At 54.1% G+C, this 14,540-nt stretch overlaps 1 protein-coding gene across 3 annotated transcripts in view; it reads left to right on the top strand.

Moving 5' to 3' along the window:
- The window catches only part of LOC132835900 (adenylate kinase isoenzyme 5-like), an 88,574-nt gene that overhangs the window by 64,287 nt on the left and 9,747 nt on the right, over window positions 1–14,540 (top strand). For all 3 annotated transcript variants that reach the window (XM_060854996.1, XM_060854997.1, XM_060854998.1), the window contains exon 10: window positions 13,299–13,334. In XM_060854996.1, coding sequence (XP_060710979.1) covers window positions 13,299–13,334 — 36 coding nt within the window. The remainder of the gene's footprint in view (window positions 1–13,298; window positions 13,335–14,540) is intronic.

Genomic DNA, 14,540 nt, shown 5'->3' with positions numbered 1-14,540 from the left:
AAGATGATTAGGGGTTTAGATAGGGTAGACACTGAGAACCTTTTACTGCTAATGGAGTCAGCTGTTACTAGGGGACACAGCTTTAAATTAAGGGGTGGTAGGTATAGGACAGATGTTAGGGGTAGATTCTTTACTCAGCCGGTTGTGAGTTCATGGAATGCCCTGCCAGTAGCAGTGGTGGACTCTCCCTCTTTATGGTCATTTAAGCGGGCATTGGATAAGCATATGGAGGTTATTGGGCTAGTGTAGGTTACGTAGGCTTCGGTCGGCGCAACATCGAGGGCCGAAGGGCCTGTACTGCGCTGTATTTTTCTATGTTCTATGCTCTATGTTCTATGAACCTCTGATACTGCAGCATTCCCTCAGCACTGACCCTCTGACAGTGTGGCACTGCCTCAGTACTGACCCTCTGACAGTGTGGCACTCCCTCAGCACTGCCCTCTGACAGTGCGGCACTCCCTCAGCACTGACCCTCCGACAGTACGGCACTCCCTCAGCACTGACCCTCCGACAGTGCAGCACTCCCTCAGCACTGATCCTCCGACAGTGTGGCACTCTCTCAGTACTGACCCTCCGACAGTGCGGCGCTCCCTCAGCACTGACCCTCTGACAGCGCAGCACTCCCTCACCACTGACGCTCTGACAGTCCGGCACTCCCTCAGCACTGACCCTCTGACAGTGCACCATTACCTCTGCACTGACCCTCCAACAATGACCACTCCGTCAGCACTGACCCTCTGACAGCGCGCCGCACATTCAGCACTGGCCCTCCAGCAGTGCCCACTTCCTCAGCATTGAACCTCCAACACTGCAGCACTCCCTCAGCACTGACCCTCCGACAGTGCGGCAGTCCTTCAGCACTGACCCTCTGACAGTGTAGCACTCCATCAGCACTGGCCCTCTGACAGTGCGGCACTCCCTCAGCACTGACCCTCCGACAGTGCAGCACTCCCTCAGCACTGACCCTCCGACAGTGCAGTACTCCCTCAGTACTGACCCTCTGACAGTGCAGTACTCCCTCAGCGCTGACCCTCCGATAGTGTGGCACTCCCTCAGTACTGACCCTCTGACAGTGCAGTACTCCCTCAGCGCTGACCCTCTGACAGTGCAGCACTCCCTCAGCACTGACCCTCCGACAGTGTGGCACTCCCTCAGTACTGACCCTCTGACAGCGTGGCACTCCCTCAGCACTGGCCCTCTGACAGTGCAGCACTCCCTCTGCACTGACCCTCTGACAGTGTGGCACTCCCTCAGCACTGACCCTCCGACAGTGTGGCACTCCCTCAGTACTGACCCTCTGACAGCGCGGCACTCCCTCAGTACTGACCCTCCGACAGTGTGGCACTCCCTCAGTACTGACCCTCTGACAGTGTGGCACTCCCTCAGCACTGACCCTCTGACAGTGTGGCACTCCCTCAGTACTGACCCTCCGACAGTGTGGCACTCCCTCAGTACTGACTCTCTGACAGCGTAGCACCCCCTCAGCACTGACCCTCCGACAGTGTGGCACTCCCTCAGTACTGACCCTCTGACAGCGTAGCACCCCCTCAGCACTGACCCTCCGACACTGCGGCACGCCCTCAGCACTGACCCTCCGACAGTGCGGCACTCCCTCAGCACTGATCCTCCGACAGTGCGGCACTCCCTCAGCACGGACCCTCCGACAGTGCCAACTCGCTCAGCACCGACCGTCTGACAGTGCCCACTCCCTCAGCACTGACCCTCTGACAGTGCCCACTCCCTCAGCACTGATCCTCTGACAGTGCGGCACTCCCTCTGCACTGACCCTCTGACAGTGTGGCACTCCCTCAGCACTGACCCTCCGACAGTACGGCACTCAATCAGCACTGACCCTCTGACAGTACGGCACTCGATCAGCACTGACCCTCCGACAGTGCAGCACTCCCTCAGCACTGAACCTCCGACAGTGCAGCACTCCCTCAGCACTGATCCTCCGACAGTGCGGCGCTCCCTCAGCACTGACCCTCCAACAGTTCAGCACTCCCTCACCACTGACCCTCCAGCAGTGCCCACTCCCTCAGCACTGACCCTCCGACAGTGCGGCATTCCCTCAGCACTGACCCTCTGACAGTGCGGCACTCCCTCAACACTGACCCTCCGACAGTGCGGCACTCCCTCAGCACTGACCTTCTGACATTGTGGCACTCCATCAGCACTGGCCCTCTGACAGTGACCACTCCCTCAGCACTGACCCTCCGACAGTGCGGCACTCCCTCAGCACTGACCCTCCGACAATGCGGCACTCCCTCAGCACTGACCTTCTGACAGTGTGGCACTCCATCAGCACTGGCCCTCTGACAGTGACCACTCCCTCAGCACTGACCCTCTGACAGTGCGGCACTCCCTCTGCACTGACCCTCTGACAGTGTGGCACTCCCTCAGCACTGACCCTCCGACAGTACGGCACTCGATCAGCACTGACCCTCCGACAGTACGGCACTCGATCAGCACTGACCCTCCGACAGTGCAGCACTCCCTCAGCACTGAACCTCCGACAGTGCAGCACTCCCTCAGCACTGATCCTCCGACAGTGCGGCGCTCCCTCAGCACTGACCCTCCAACAGTTCAGCACTCCCTCACCACTGACCCTCTGACAGTGCCCACTCCCTCAGCACTGACCCTCTGACAGTGCACCATTGCCTCTGCACTGACCCTCCAACAGTGACCACTCCGTCAACACTGACCCTCTGACAGTGCACCGCACCTTCAGCACTGGCCCTCCAGCAGTGCCCACTCCCTCAGCATTGACCCTCCAACAGTACTTCACTCCCTCAGCACTGACCCTCCGACAGTGCGGCACTCCCTCAGCACTGACCCTCTGACAGTGACCACTCCCTCAGCACTGACCCTCTGACAGTGCGGCGCTCCCTCAGCACTGACCCTCTGACAGCGCAGCACTCCCTCACCACTGACCCTCCGACAGTCCGGCACACCCTCAGCACTGACCCTTTGACAGTGTGGCACTCCATCAGCACTGGCCCTCTGACAGTGCGGCACTCCCTCAGCACTGACCCTCCGACAATGCGGCTCTCCCTCAGCACTGAACCTCTGACACTGAAGCATTCCCTCAGCACTGACCCTCCGACAATGCGGCGCTCCCTCAGCACTGACCCTCTGACAGTGCGGCACTCCCACAGCAGTAACCCTCTGACAGTGCCCAATCCCTCAGCAATGACCCTCGAACAATGTGGCACTCCCTCAGCACTGACCCTCTAACAGTGCGGCGCTCTTTCAGTATTGACCCTCCGACAGTGCCCACTCCCTCAGCACTGACCCTCTGACAGTACGGCACTCCCTCAGCACTGACCCTCCGACAGTGCAGCACTCCCTCAGCACTGACCCTCCGACAGTGCAGCACTCCCTCAGCACTGATCCTCCGACAGTGCCCACTGCCTCAGCATTGATCCTCCGACAGTGTGGCACTCTCTCAGTACTGACCCTCCGACAGTGCGGCGCTCCCTCAGCACTGACCCTCTGACAGCGCAGCACTCCCTCAGCACTGACCCTCCGACAGCGCCCACTCCCTCAGCACTGACCCTCCGACAGTGCAGCACTCCCTCAACACTGATCCTCCGACAGTGTGGCACTCTCTCGGTACTGACCCTCTGACAGTGCGGCACTCCCTCAGCACTGACCCTCTGACAATGCGGCTCTCCCTCAGCACTGTGGTGAACTTGCAGCGTGGGTTGGTACCTGGGACTTTGATGTTGTGGCCATTACAGAGACGTGGGTTGAACAGGGGCAGGAATGGCTGTTGCAGGTTCCAGGGTTTAAATGTTTTAGTAGGGTCAGAGGTGGGGGTAAAAGAGGGGGTGGTGTGGCATTGCTTGTCAAGGATAGTATTACAGCGGTGGAAAGGATGATGGAGGAAGACTTGCCATCTGAGGTAGTTTGGGCTGATGTTAGAAATAGGAAAAGTGAGGTCACCCTGTTAGGAATTTTCTACAGGCCTCCTAATAGTCCGAGAGAAGTAGAGGAAAGTATTGCGAGGATGATTCAGGAGAAGAGTGAAAGTAACAGGGTGGTTGTTATGGGGGACTTTAACTTCCCAGATATTGACTGGGAAAGCTATAGCTCGAGTTCATTAGGTGGGTCGGTGTTTGTCCAATGTGTGCAGGAGGGTTTCCTGACACAATATGTAGACAGGCCAACAAGAGGTGAGACTATACTGGATTTGGTTCTAGGTAATGAACCAGGCCAGGTGTTAGACTTGGAGGTAGGTGAGCACTTCGGGGACAGTGTCCACAACTCGGTGACTTTTACTCTAGTGATGGAGAGGGATAAGTGTGCACTGCAGGGCAAGAGTTATAGCTGGGGGCAGGGAAATTATGATGCGGTGAGGCATGACTTAGGATGTGTGGATTGGAAAAATAGGCTTCAAGGGAAGGACACAAATGATATGTGGAGCTTGTTCAAGGAGTAGCTATTGGGTGTCCTTGATAAGTATGTACCAGTCAGGCAGGGAGGAAAGGGCCTTGTGAGGGAGCCGTGGTTTAATAAGGAATTGGAATCCCTTATGAAAGGGAAGAGAGCGGCCTATGTAAAGATGAGGCGTGAAGGTTCAGTTGGGGCGATTGAGAGTTATAAGGTAGCCAGGAAGGATCTAAAGAGAGAGCTAAGAGCAGCGAGAAGGGGACATGAAAAGTCCTTAGTTGGTAGGATTAGGGAAAACCCAAAGGCTTTCTATAGGTATGTCAGGAATAAAAGGATGACTAGGGTAGGTATCGGTCCAGTCAAGGATAGTAGTGGGAAGTTGTGTGTGGAGGCGGAGGAGATTGGAGAGACATTAAATCAGTACTTTTCATCAGTATTCACTCATGAACAGGACACTGTTGCTGATGTGAATATTGAGTCACAAGTGATTAGAATGGATGGCCTTGAGGTATGTAGGTAAGAGGTCTGGGGAATACTGGAAAGGATGAAAATAGATAAGTCTCCTGGGCCTGATGACATTTATCCGAGGATCCTCTGGGAAGCTAGGGAGGAGATAGCAGAGCCATTGGCCTTGATTTTTATGTCGTCATTGTCTACGGGAATAGTGCCAGAAGACTGGAGGATAGCGAATGTGGTCCCCTTGTTCAAGAAGGGGAGTAGGGATAGCCCTAGTAACTATAGGCCAGTGAGTCTCACTGTGGGCAAAGTCTTAGAGAGAATTGTAAGGGATAAGATTTATGAACATCTGGATAGGAATAATGTGATCAGGGATAGTCAGCATGGTTTTGTGAAGGGCAGGTCGTGCCTCACAAACCTTATTGAGTTCTTTGAGAAGGTGACTAAGGAGGTGGATGAGGGTAAAGCAGTAGATGTGGTGTATATGGGTTTTAGCAAGGCGTTCGATAAGGTACCCCATGGTAGGCTAATGCAAACACTACGGAGGTATGGCATTGAGGGTGCATTAGAGGTTTGGATTAGGAATTGGCTGGCTGGAAGGAGACAGAGGGTAGTAGTTGATGGACTAGGTTCATCTTGGAGTGCAGTTACTAGCGGGGTTCCACAAGGATCTGTTTTGGGACCATTGCTGTTTGTCATCTTTATAAATGATCTAGAGGAGGGGCTTGAAAGCTGGATGAACAAGTTTGCGGATGACACAAAGGTCGGTGGAGTTGTGGACAGCGAAGAAGGATGTGGCAGGTTACAGCGGGATATAGATAAGTTGCAGAGCTGGGCAGAAAGGTGGCAAATGGAGTTCAATGTAGCTAAGTGTGAAGTCATTCACTTTGGTAGGAGTAACAAGAAGATGGATTACTGGGCTAATGGTAGGCTACTTGGTAGTGTGGATGAGCAGAGGGATCTTGGTGTCCATGTACACAGATCTCTGAAAGTTGCCACCCAGGTAAATAGTGCTGTGAGGAAGGCATATGGTGTACTGGGCTTTATTGGTAGAGGAATTGAGTTCCGGAGTCCTGAGGTCATGTTGCAGTTGTATAAGACTCTGGTGCGGCCTCATCTGGAGTATTGTGTGCAGTTTTGGTCGCCATACTATAGGAAGGATGTGGAGGCATTGGAACGAGTGCAGAGGAGGTTTACCAGGATGTTGCCTGGCATGGTAGGAAGATCGTATGAGGAAAGGCTGAGGCACTTGGGGCTGTTCTCATTGGAGAAAAGAAGGTTTAGGGGAGATTTGATAGAGGTGTATAAGATGATTAGGGGTTTAGATAGGGTAGACACTGAGAACCTTTTACTGCTAATGGAGTCAGCTGTTACTAGGGGACACAGCTTTAAATTAAGGGGTGGTAGGTATAGGACAGATGTTAGGGGTAGATTCTTTACTCAGCCGGTTGTGAGTTCATGGAATGCCCTGCCAGTAGCAGTGGTGGACTCTCCCTCTTTATGGTCATTTAAGCGGGCATTGGATAAGCATATGGAGGTTATTGGGCTAGTGTAGGTTACGTAGGCTTCGGTCGGCGCAACATCGAGGGCCGAAGGGCCTGTACTGCGCTGTATTTTTCTATGTTCTATGCTCTATGTTCTATGAACCTCTGATACTGCAGCATTCCCTCAGCACTGACCCTCTGACAGTGTGGCACTGCCTCAGTACTGACCCTCTGACAGTACGGCACTCCCTCAGCACTGCCCTCTGACAGTGCGGCACTCCCTCAGCACTGACCCTCCGACAGTACGGCACTCCCTCAGCACTGACCCTCCGACAGTGCAGCACTCCCTCAGCACTGATCCTCCGACAGTGTGGCACTCTCTCAGTACTGACCCTCCGACAGTGCGGCACTCCCTCAGCACTGAACCTCTGACAGCGCAGCACTCCCTCACCACTGACGCTCTGACAGTCCGGCACTCCCTCAGCACTGACCCTCTGACAGTGCACCATTACCTCTGCACTGACCCTCCAACAGTGACCACTCCGTCAGCACTGACCCTCTGACAGCGCGCCGCACCTTCAGCACTGGCCCTCCAGCAGTGCCCACTTCCTCAGCATTGAACCTCCAACAGTACGTCACTCCCTCAGCACTGACCCTCCGACAGTGCGGCAGTCCCTCAGCACTGACCCTCTGACAGTGTGGCACTCCATCAGCATTGGCCCTCTGACAGTGCAGCACTCCCTCAGCACTGACCCTCCAATAGTGTGGCACTCCCTCAGTACTGACCCTCTGACAGTGCAGCACTCCCTCAGCACTGACCCTCCGACAGTGCAGCACTCCCTCAGCACTGACCCTCCGACAGTGCAGCACTCCCTCAGCACTGACCCTCCGATAGTGCGGCACTCCCTCAGCACTGACCCTCTGACAGTGCAGTACTCCCTCAGCGCTGACCCTCTGACAGTGCAGCACTCCCTCAGCACTGACCCTCCGACAGTGAGGCACTCCCTCAGTATGACCCTCTGACAGTGTGGCACTCAGTACTGACCCTCCGACAGTGTGGCACTCCCTCAGTACTGACCCTCACAGTGTGGCACTCCCTCACTGACCCTCCGACAGTGTGCACTCCCTCAGTACTGACCCTCTGACAGCCTAGCACCCCCTCAGCACTGACCCTCCGACAGTGTGGCACTCCCTCAGTACTGACCCTCTGACAGCGTAGCACCCCCTCAGCACTGACCCTCCGACACTGCGGCACGCCCTCAGCACTGACCCTCCGACAGTGCGGCACTCCCTCAGCACTGATCCTCCGACAGTGCGGCACTCCCTCAGCACTGACCCTCCGACAGTGCCAACTCGCTCTGCACCGACCGTCTGACAGTGCCCACTCCCCCAGCACTGACCCTCCGATAGTGCGGCACTCTCTCAGCACTGACCCTCCGACAGTGCGGCACTCCCTCAGCACTGACCCTCTGACAGTGCGGCACTCCCTCAGCACTGACCCTCTGACAGTGTGGCACTCCCTCAGTACTGACCCACCGAAAGTGCGGTGCTCCCTCAGCACTGACCCACCGACACTGCGGCACGCCCTCAGCACTGACCCTCCGACAGTGCGGCACTCCCTCAGCACTGATCCTCCGACAGTGCGGCACTCCCTCAGCACTGACCCTCTGACAGTGCAGCACTCTCACAGTACTGACCATCCGACAGTGCAGCACTCCCTCAGCACTTACCCTCTGACAGTGCGGCACTCCCTCAGCGCTGACCCTCTGACAGCACGGCACTCCCTCAGCACTGACCCTCCGACAGCGCGGCACTCCCTCAGCACTGACCCTCTGACAGCGCAGCACTCCCTCAGCACTGACCCTCCGACAGTGTGGCAATCCCTCAGCACTGACCCTCTGACAGTGTGGCACTCCCTCATTACTGACCCTGTGACAGTGCGGCACTCCCTCAGCACGGACCCTCCGACATTGCAGCACTCCCTCAGCACAGACCCTGTGACAGTACAGCACTCCCTCAGCACGGACCCTCCGACAGTGCAGCACTCCCTCAGCACTGACCCTCCGACAGTGTGGCACTCCCTCAGTACTGACCCTCCGACAGTGCGGTACTCCCTCATTACTGACCCTCTGACAGTGTGGCACTCCCTCAGTACTGACCCTGTGACAGTGCGGCACTCCCTCAGCACGGACCCTCCGACAGTGCAGCACTCCCTCAGCACTGACCCTCCAACAGTGTGGCACTCCCTCAGTACTGACCCTCTGACAGTGTGGCACTCCCTCAGCACTGAACCTCTGACACTGCAGCATTCCCTCAGCACTGACCCTCCGACAGCACAGTTACCCCTCAGCACTGACCCTCTGACAGCGCAGCACTCCCTCAGCACTGACCCTCTGACAGCGCAGCACTCCCTCAGTACTGACCCTCTGACAGTGTGGCACTCCCTCAGTACTGACCCTCCGAAAGTGCGCAGCTCCCTCAGCACTGACCCTCCGACAGTGCAGCACTCCCTCAGCACTGACCCTCTGACAGTGCCCACTCCCTCAGCACTGACCCTCCGACAGTGCGGCACTCCCTCAGCACTGACCATCTGACAGTGCCCATTCCCTCAGCACTGACCCTCTGACAGTGTCCACACCCTCAGCACTGACCCTCCCGCAGTGCCCACTCCGTCAGCACTGATCCTCTGACAGTGCAGCACTCCCTCAGCACTGAACCTCCAGTAGTGCCCACTCCCTCAGCACTGACGCTCTGACAGTGTGGCACTCTTTCAGTACTGTCCCTCCAACAGTTCAGCACTCCCTCAGCACTGACCTCTGACAGTGCACCATTACCTCTGCACTGACCCTCCAACAGTGACCACTCCGTCAGCACTGACCCTCTGACAGCGCGCCGCACCTTCAGCACTGGCCCTCCAGCAGTGCCCACTTCCTCAGCATTGACCCTCCAACAGTACGTCACTCCCTCAGCACTGACCCTCCGACAGTGCGGCAGTCCCTCAGCACTGACCCTCTGACAGTGCGGCACTCTCTCAGCACTGACACTCCGACAGTACGGCACTCCCTCAGCACTGACCCTGTGACTATGCGGCACTCCCTCAACACTGACCCTTCAACAGTGACCACTCCCTCAGTATTGACCTTCCAACAGTACGGCACTCCCTCAGCACTGACCCTCTGACAGTGCACCATTACCTCTGCACTGACCCTCCACATGTGACCACTCCCTCAGCACTGACCCTCTGAGAGCGCGCTGCACCTTCAGCACTGGCTCTCCAGCAGTGCCCACTCCCTCAGCATTGACCCTCCAACAGTACGTCACTCCCTCAGCACTGACCCTCCAACAGTACGTCACTCCCTCAGCACTGACCCTCCGACAGTGCGGCACTCCCTCAGCACTGACCCTCCGACCGTGCGGCACTCCCTCAGCACTGACCCTCCGACACTGCGTCCCTCCCTCAGCACTGACCCTCCGACCGTGCGGCACTCCCTCAGCACTGATCCTCCGACACTGCGTCCCTCCCTCAGCACTGACCTTCCGACACTGCGTCCCTCCCTCAGCACTGACCCTCCGACCGTGCGGCACTCCCTCAGCACTGACCCTCCGACCGTGCGGCACTCCCTCAGCACTGATTTGGAGGTACTGGTGTTGGACTGGGGTGTACAAATTTAAAAATCACACAACACCAGGTTATAGTCCAACAGGTTTAATTGGAAGCACTAGCTTTCGGAGCGTCGCTCCTTCATCAGGTGGTTGTGGGGAATAAGATTGTAAGACAGAGAATTTATATCAATAGTTTACAGTGTGATTGACAAATACCATGATTGTTTGTTAAGTCTCTCATCTGTTAGAATGACCACGATAGTTTCACTTCTTGCATATGTAAATCACAAAACCTTTTTTAAGAGTTACATTCTCAGGTTAACTGTAACAATTGGTGTCAGCCCAGAGCAGATGTTGAGATGTTAAAGGTGTTAGCCCCCTGTGTTCCCGGTCTGTGTCATAATGTTTAGACTGATTCTAATCTCAAAAGTGATTTATCAGAGTCTGACATGGATTGGTGCAGGTTTTGAACCATGTACAATGTAACTCTGCAAGTACAGATTCACCCTGGAAGTGTATATGTGTGGGCGGGTTTTTTTTAAGATTCCCTACAGTGTGGAAGCAGACCTTTCGGCCCAACTAGGCCAGACCACCCTCCGAAGAGTACCCCACCCAGACACGGGGAGAATGTGCAAACACCACACAGACAGTCACCCAAGGCTGGAATCGAACCCAGTCCCTAGTGCCACCCAGGTTGTATCAGTGAGACAGAGCATATGTGTATGTACGTGTGTGTGAGTTTAAAGGGGTCTCAGTCTGTTAGAGGGTACATGTGTGAGTGTGGGAGTCTGTGTCTGTCGGAGTGTGTGTGTGTTGTGTGTGTGTGTGTGTGTAGGAGTGCTTCTGTGTTCTGTGTGAGAGAGTGTGTGTGTGTGTGTGTGTGTGTGTGAGAGCATGTGTGTGTGTGTAGGAATATCTGTGTGTGTGTGTAGTATAATGGTGGTCACCTGTAATGTGATATGAACCCAAGGTCCCAGTTGAGGCCCTCCCTATGGGGACCGAACTTAGCTATCAGCCTCTGCTCGGCCACTTTCCTCTGCTGCCTGTCCCGATGTCTGCCTTGGAGGATGGTCACCCAAAGGTCTGAGGCTGAATGTCTTGGACCACTGAAGTGTTCCCCAACTGGGAGGGAGCCCTCCTGTCTGTTGATTGTTGTGCGGTGCCCATTCATCCATTGTCGTAGCCTTTGCTCGGTTTCCCCAATGTACCATGCCTCAGGGCATCCTTGCCTGCAATGTATAAGATAGACAACGTTGGCTGAGTCACATGAGTACCTGCCATGTACAAGGTGGGAGGTGTCCCCATGCCTAATAGTGGTATCTATGTCCACAATCTGACACCGTGACAGGGTTGGATGGAGTTGTCCTGAGAGCCAGGCAGCTTGCTATGAACAATGATCTGTTTGAGGTTTGGCGGTTGTTTAAAGGCAAGTAGTGGAGGTGTGGGGAAGGTCTTGGTGATGTGTTGCAGGTCACGAAGAACATGGCATAGTTTTTCAGCCCCTGGGAAATACTGAACAACGAAGGGTACCCTGTCAGTTGCAGCACGTGTCTGTCTCCTGAGGAGGTCATTACGGTTCCTCACTGTGGCACGTCAGAACTGGCGGTCGATGAGTTGGGCATCGTACCCCGTTCTTGTGAGGGCATCCCTGAGTACTTCCAGGTGTCCGTCATGTCCCTCCTCATCTGAGCAGATCCGGTGTACACGTAGGGCTTGTCCATAGGGGATGGCTGTTTTAATATGTTTTGGTTAGAAGCTGGAGAAGTGTAGAATTGTGAGGTTGTCTGTGGGTTTGCGGTAGAGTGTGGTGCTGAGGTGTCTATCCTTGATGAGTATGCACACATACACATATACGCTTCCAAGGTGAATTTGTACTTGCAGAGTTACAGTGTACATGGTTCAAAACCTGCACCAATCCATGTAAGACTCTGTTAACTTATTTTTTAGATTAGAATCAGTCTAAACATTATGGCACAGAGAGGGAACACAGGGGGCTAACACCTTCAACATCTCAACATCTTCTCTGGGCTGGCACCAATTGTTACAGTTAACCTGAGAATGTAACTTTTAAAAAAGGTTTTGTGATTTACATATGCAAGAAGTGAAACTATCATGGTCATTCTAACAGATGAGAGACTTAACAAACAATCATGGTATTTGTCAATCACACTGTAAACTATTGATATAAATTCTCTGTCTTACAATTGCGTGGGTTTCCTCCGGGTGCTCCGGTTTCCTCCCACAGTCACAAAGATGTGCGGGTCAGGTGAATTGGCCATGCTAAATTGCCCGTAGTGTTAGGTAAGGGGTAAATGTAGGGGTATGGGTGGGTTGCGCTTCGGCGGGTCGGTGTGGACTTGTTGGGCCGAAGGGCCTGTTTCCACACTGTAAGTAATCTAATCTAATCTTATTCCCCACAACCACCTGATGAAGGAGCAGTACTTGGAAAGCTAGTGCTTCCCAATAAACCTGTTGGACTATAACCTGGTGTGGTGTGATTTGTAACATTGTCCTCCCTCAGGATTGCATTGAGATTGTCGGCCTGGAGCGTCCTGAGTGTGACTGTGGGTTCGGACCTACTCTCAGCCAAGGCTGACAGGTCAGTGTGTCCTGGCCAGGTCACAGGGCTAAGGCCTTTACTGCTACAACACCTCTCCTGGGAGTTATGGCCCACAACCTCCTCCCGGTGGCCAGCTCCAGTCCATTCAACTGCCCCCTCCATCTCCTCAGTTCAGACTGACACCATAAGACCCTCAGACTACAGGAGTGGAAGTAAGGCCATTCAGCCCATCGAGCCCACTCCACCATTCAATCATGGCTGATGGGCATTTCAACTCCACTTACCCGCATTCTCCCCGTAGCCCTTAATTCCTCGTGATATCAAGACTTTATCAATCTCTGCCTTGAAGACATTTAGCGTCCCGGCCTCCACTGCACTCTGCGGCAATGAATTCCACAGGCCCACCACTCTCTGGCTGAAGAAATGTCTCTGCATTTCCGATCTAAATTGACCCCCTCTAATTCTCAGGCTGTGTCCACGGGTCCTAGCCTCCCCACCTGACAGAAACAAATTCCCAGCACCCACCCTTTCTAAGCCATGCATTATCTTGTAAGTTTCTATTAGATCTCCCCTCAACTTTCTAAACTCTGATGAATACAATCCCAGGATCCTCAGCCGTTCCTCGTATGTTAGGCCGGCCATTCCAGACTTTGGCTGGAACTCCGGACCAGGGGATACCGCAATGACCGAGGGTCCCATCCTGTCAATCGTCACAAGGTACAAGGGAGAATTCCAAATAAGTGAGGACAAGTCAAGTGGGAATTGTGTTTTAACCATGAAATTCTAAATATCTTTTACAGAAAAGCTGAAAGTCACCAAAATTATCTTCGTAATTGGTGAGTGAAATATTCTTCCTTTGGCATATAGTGTAAAGGTTTACCAGATGCTGCTCAGAACCATTTCCAAACCTCAGCCAGCTCTCTCTCTCTCTCTCTTCTCTCGAGCTGAGCACGTGCATGGGAGATTTTATCAGAGGTGTTCAAAATTTTAAAAGTATTTGTTTATGCAAATACAGCAAAACTATTTCAAGTGTTAAACAGGTGTGGGACCAAAGATGACAGATTTTGGAAAACTGATTTGTGAACCGGGGGAAGGTGGGTCAATCTCAGCGAGTCCTCGTTATCTGCAAATTGGTCCCTGAAAGGGTGAAGGAAGCAGAGTTTCCAAAACAGAAATCGTTAACCAGGAGAGATTTCCAGGGCAGTGGGGAAAGATCGATGGGAGTGAGACCCTTCAGGTGGGGTCTTAGAGATGGTGCAGTCAGGGCGGATTGGAGGAGCCCCTTCTGGACTGTTACACACGGTGGGAGGTGTTCACTGCCCTCTCACCTCCCACTGTTCACAACCTCCTGCAGATCCAGGACTCTCCGTTCGTGTCTTACTGACTTACATCCGGAACTGTCCAGCAACACCTCCGAATCCTCATTCCTGTTTTTGAATCCATTCAATGCCGTACCTCTCCCTATTCTCGGTCACCCTCTCCATCCCCACCATCCCCCTGAATTGTCCACACTTATCTAACCATAAGACCATAAGACATAGGAGTGGAATATAGGCCATTCGGCCCATTGTGTCTGCCCTGTAATTCAGTTATGGCTGAGAGGTTTCTGAACCCCATTCCCACACCTTCTCCCTGTGACCTTCAATCCCCTTAACAGCCAAGAACCGATCTATCTCCGTCTTAAATCTACTCAATGCTGCGGCCTCCGCAGCCTCCTGTAGGAATGAATTCCACAGATTCCCCACTCTCGGGCTGAAGACGTTTCTCATTCTCCAGATTCTAAAACCTGAGGTTACACTTTCAGGTCCTCGGCTTTCCTGTTCATGGAAATATCGGCCCAACATTCACTCGGACCCGGCCATTCAGTATTCTCAAAGTTTCAATCAGATCTCCCCCCAACACCCCACCACACCCCCCAAACCCACACACACACCCACACCCCCCACACCCACACACCCACACCCCCCCACACCCCCCCCCAACACACACACCCACACACCCCACACACACCCACACCCCACCCCCCCACACCCCCCCACACA

Source organism: Hemiscyllium ocellatum, chromosome 45, assembly GCF_020745735.1.
Source record: "Hemiscyllium ocellatum isolate sHemOce1 chromosome 45, sHemOce1.pat.X.cur, whole genome shotgun sequence".
NCBI lineage: Eukaryota > Metazoa > Chordata > Chondrichthyes > Orectolobiformes > Hemiscylliidae > Hemiscyllium > Hemiscyllium ocellatum.
The sequence above is the reverse complement of the archived record's forward strand: the minus strand, read 5'-3'. Positions and strand labels throughout refer to the sequence as shown.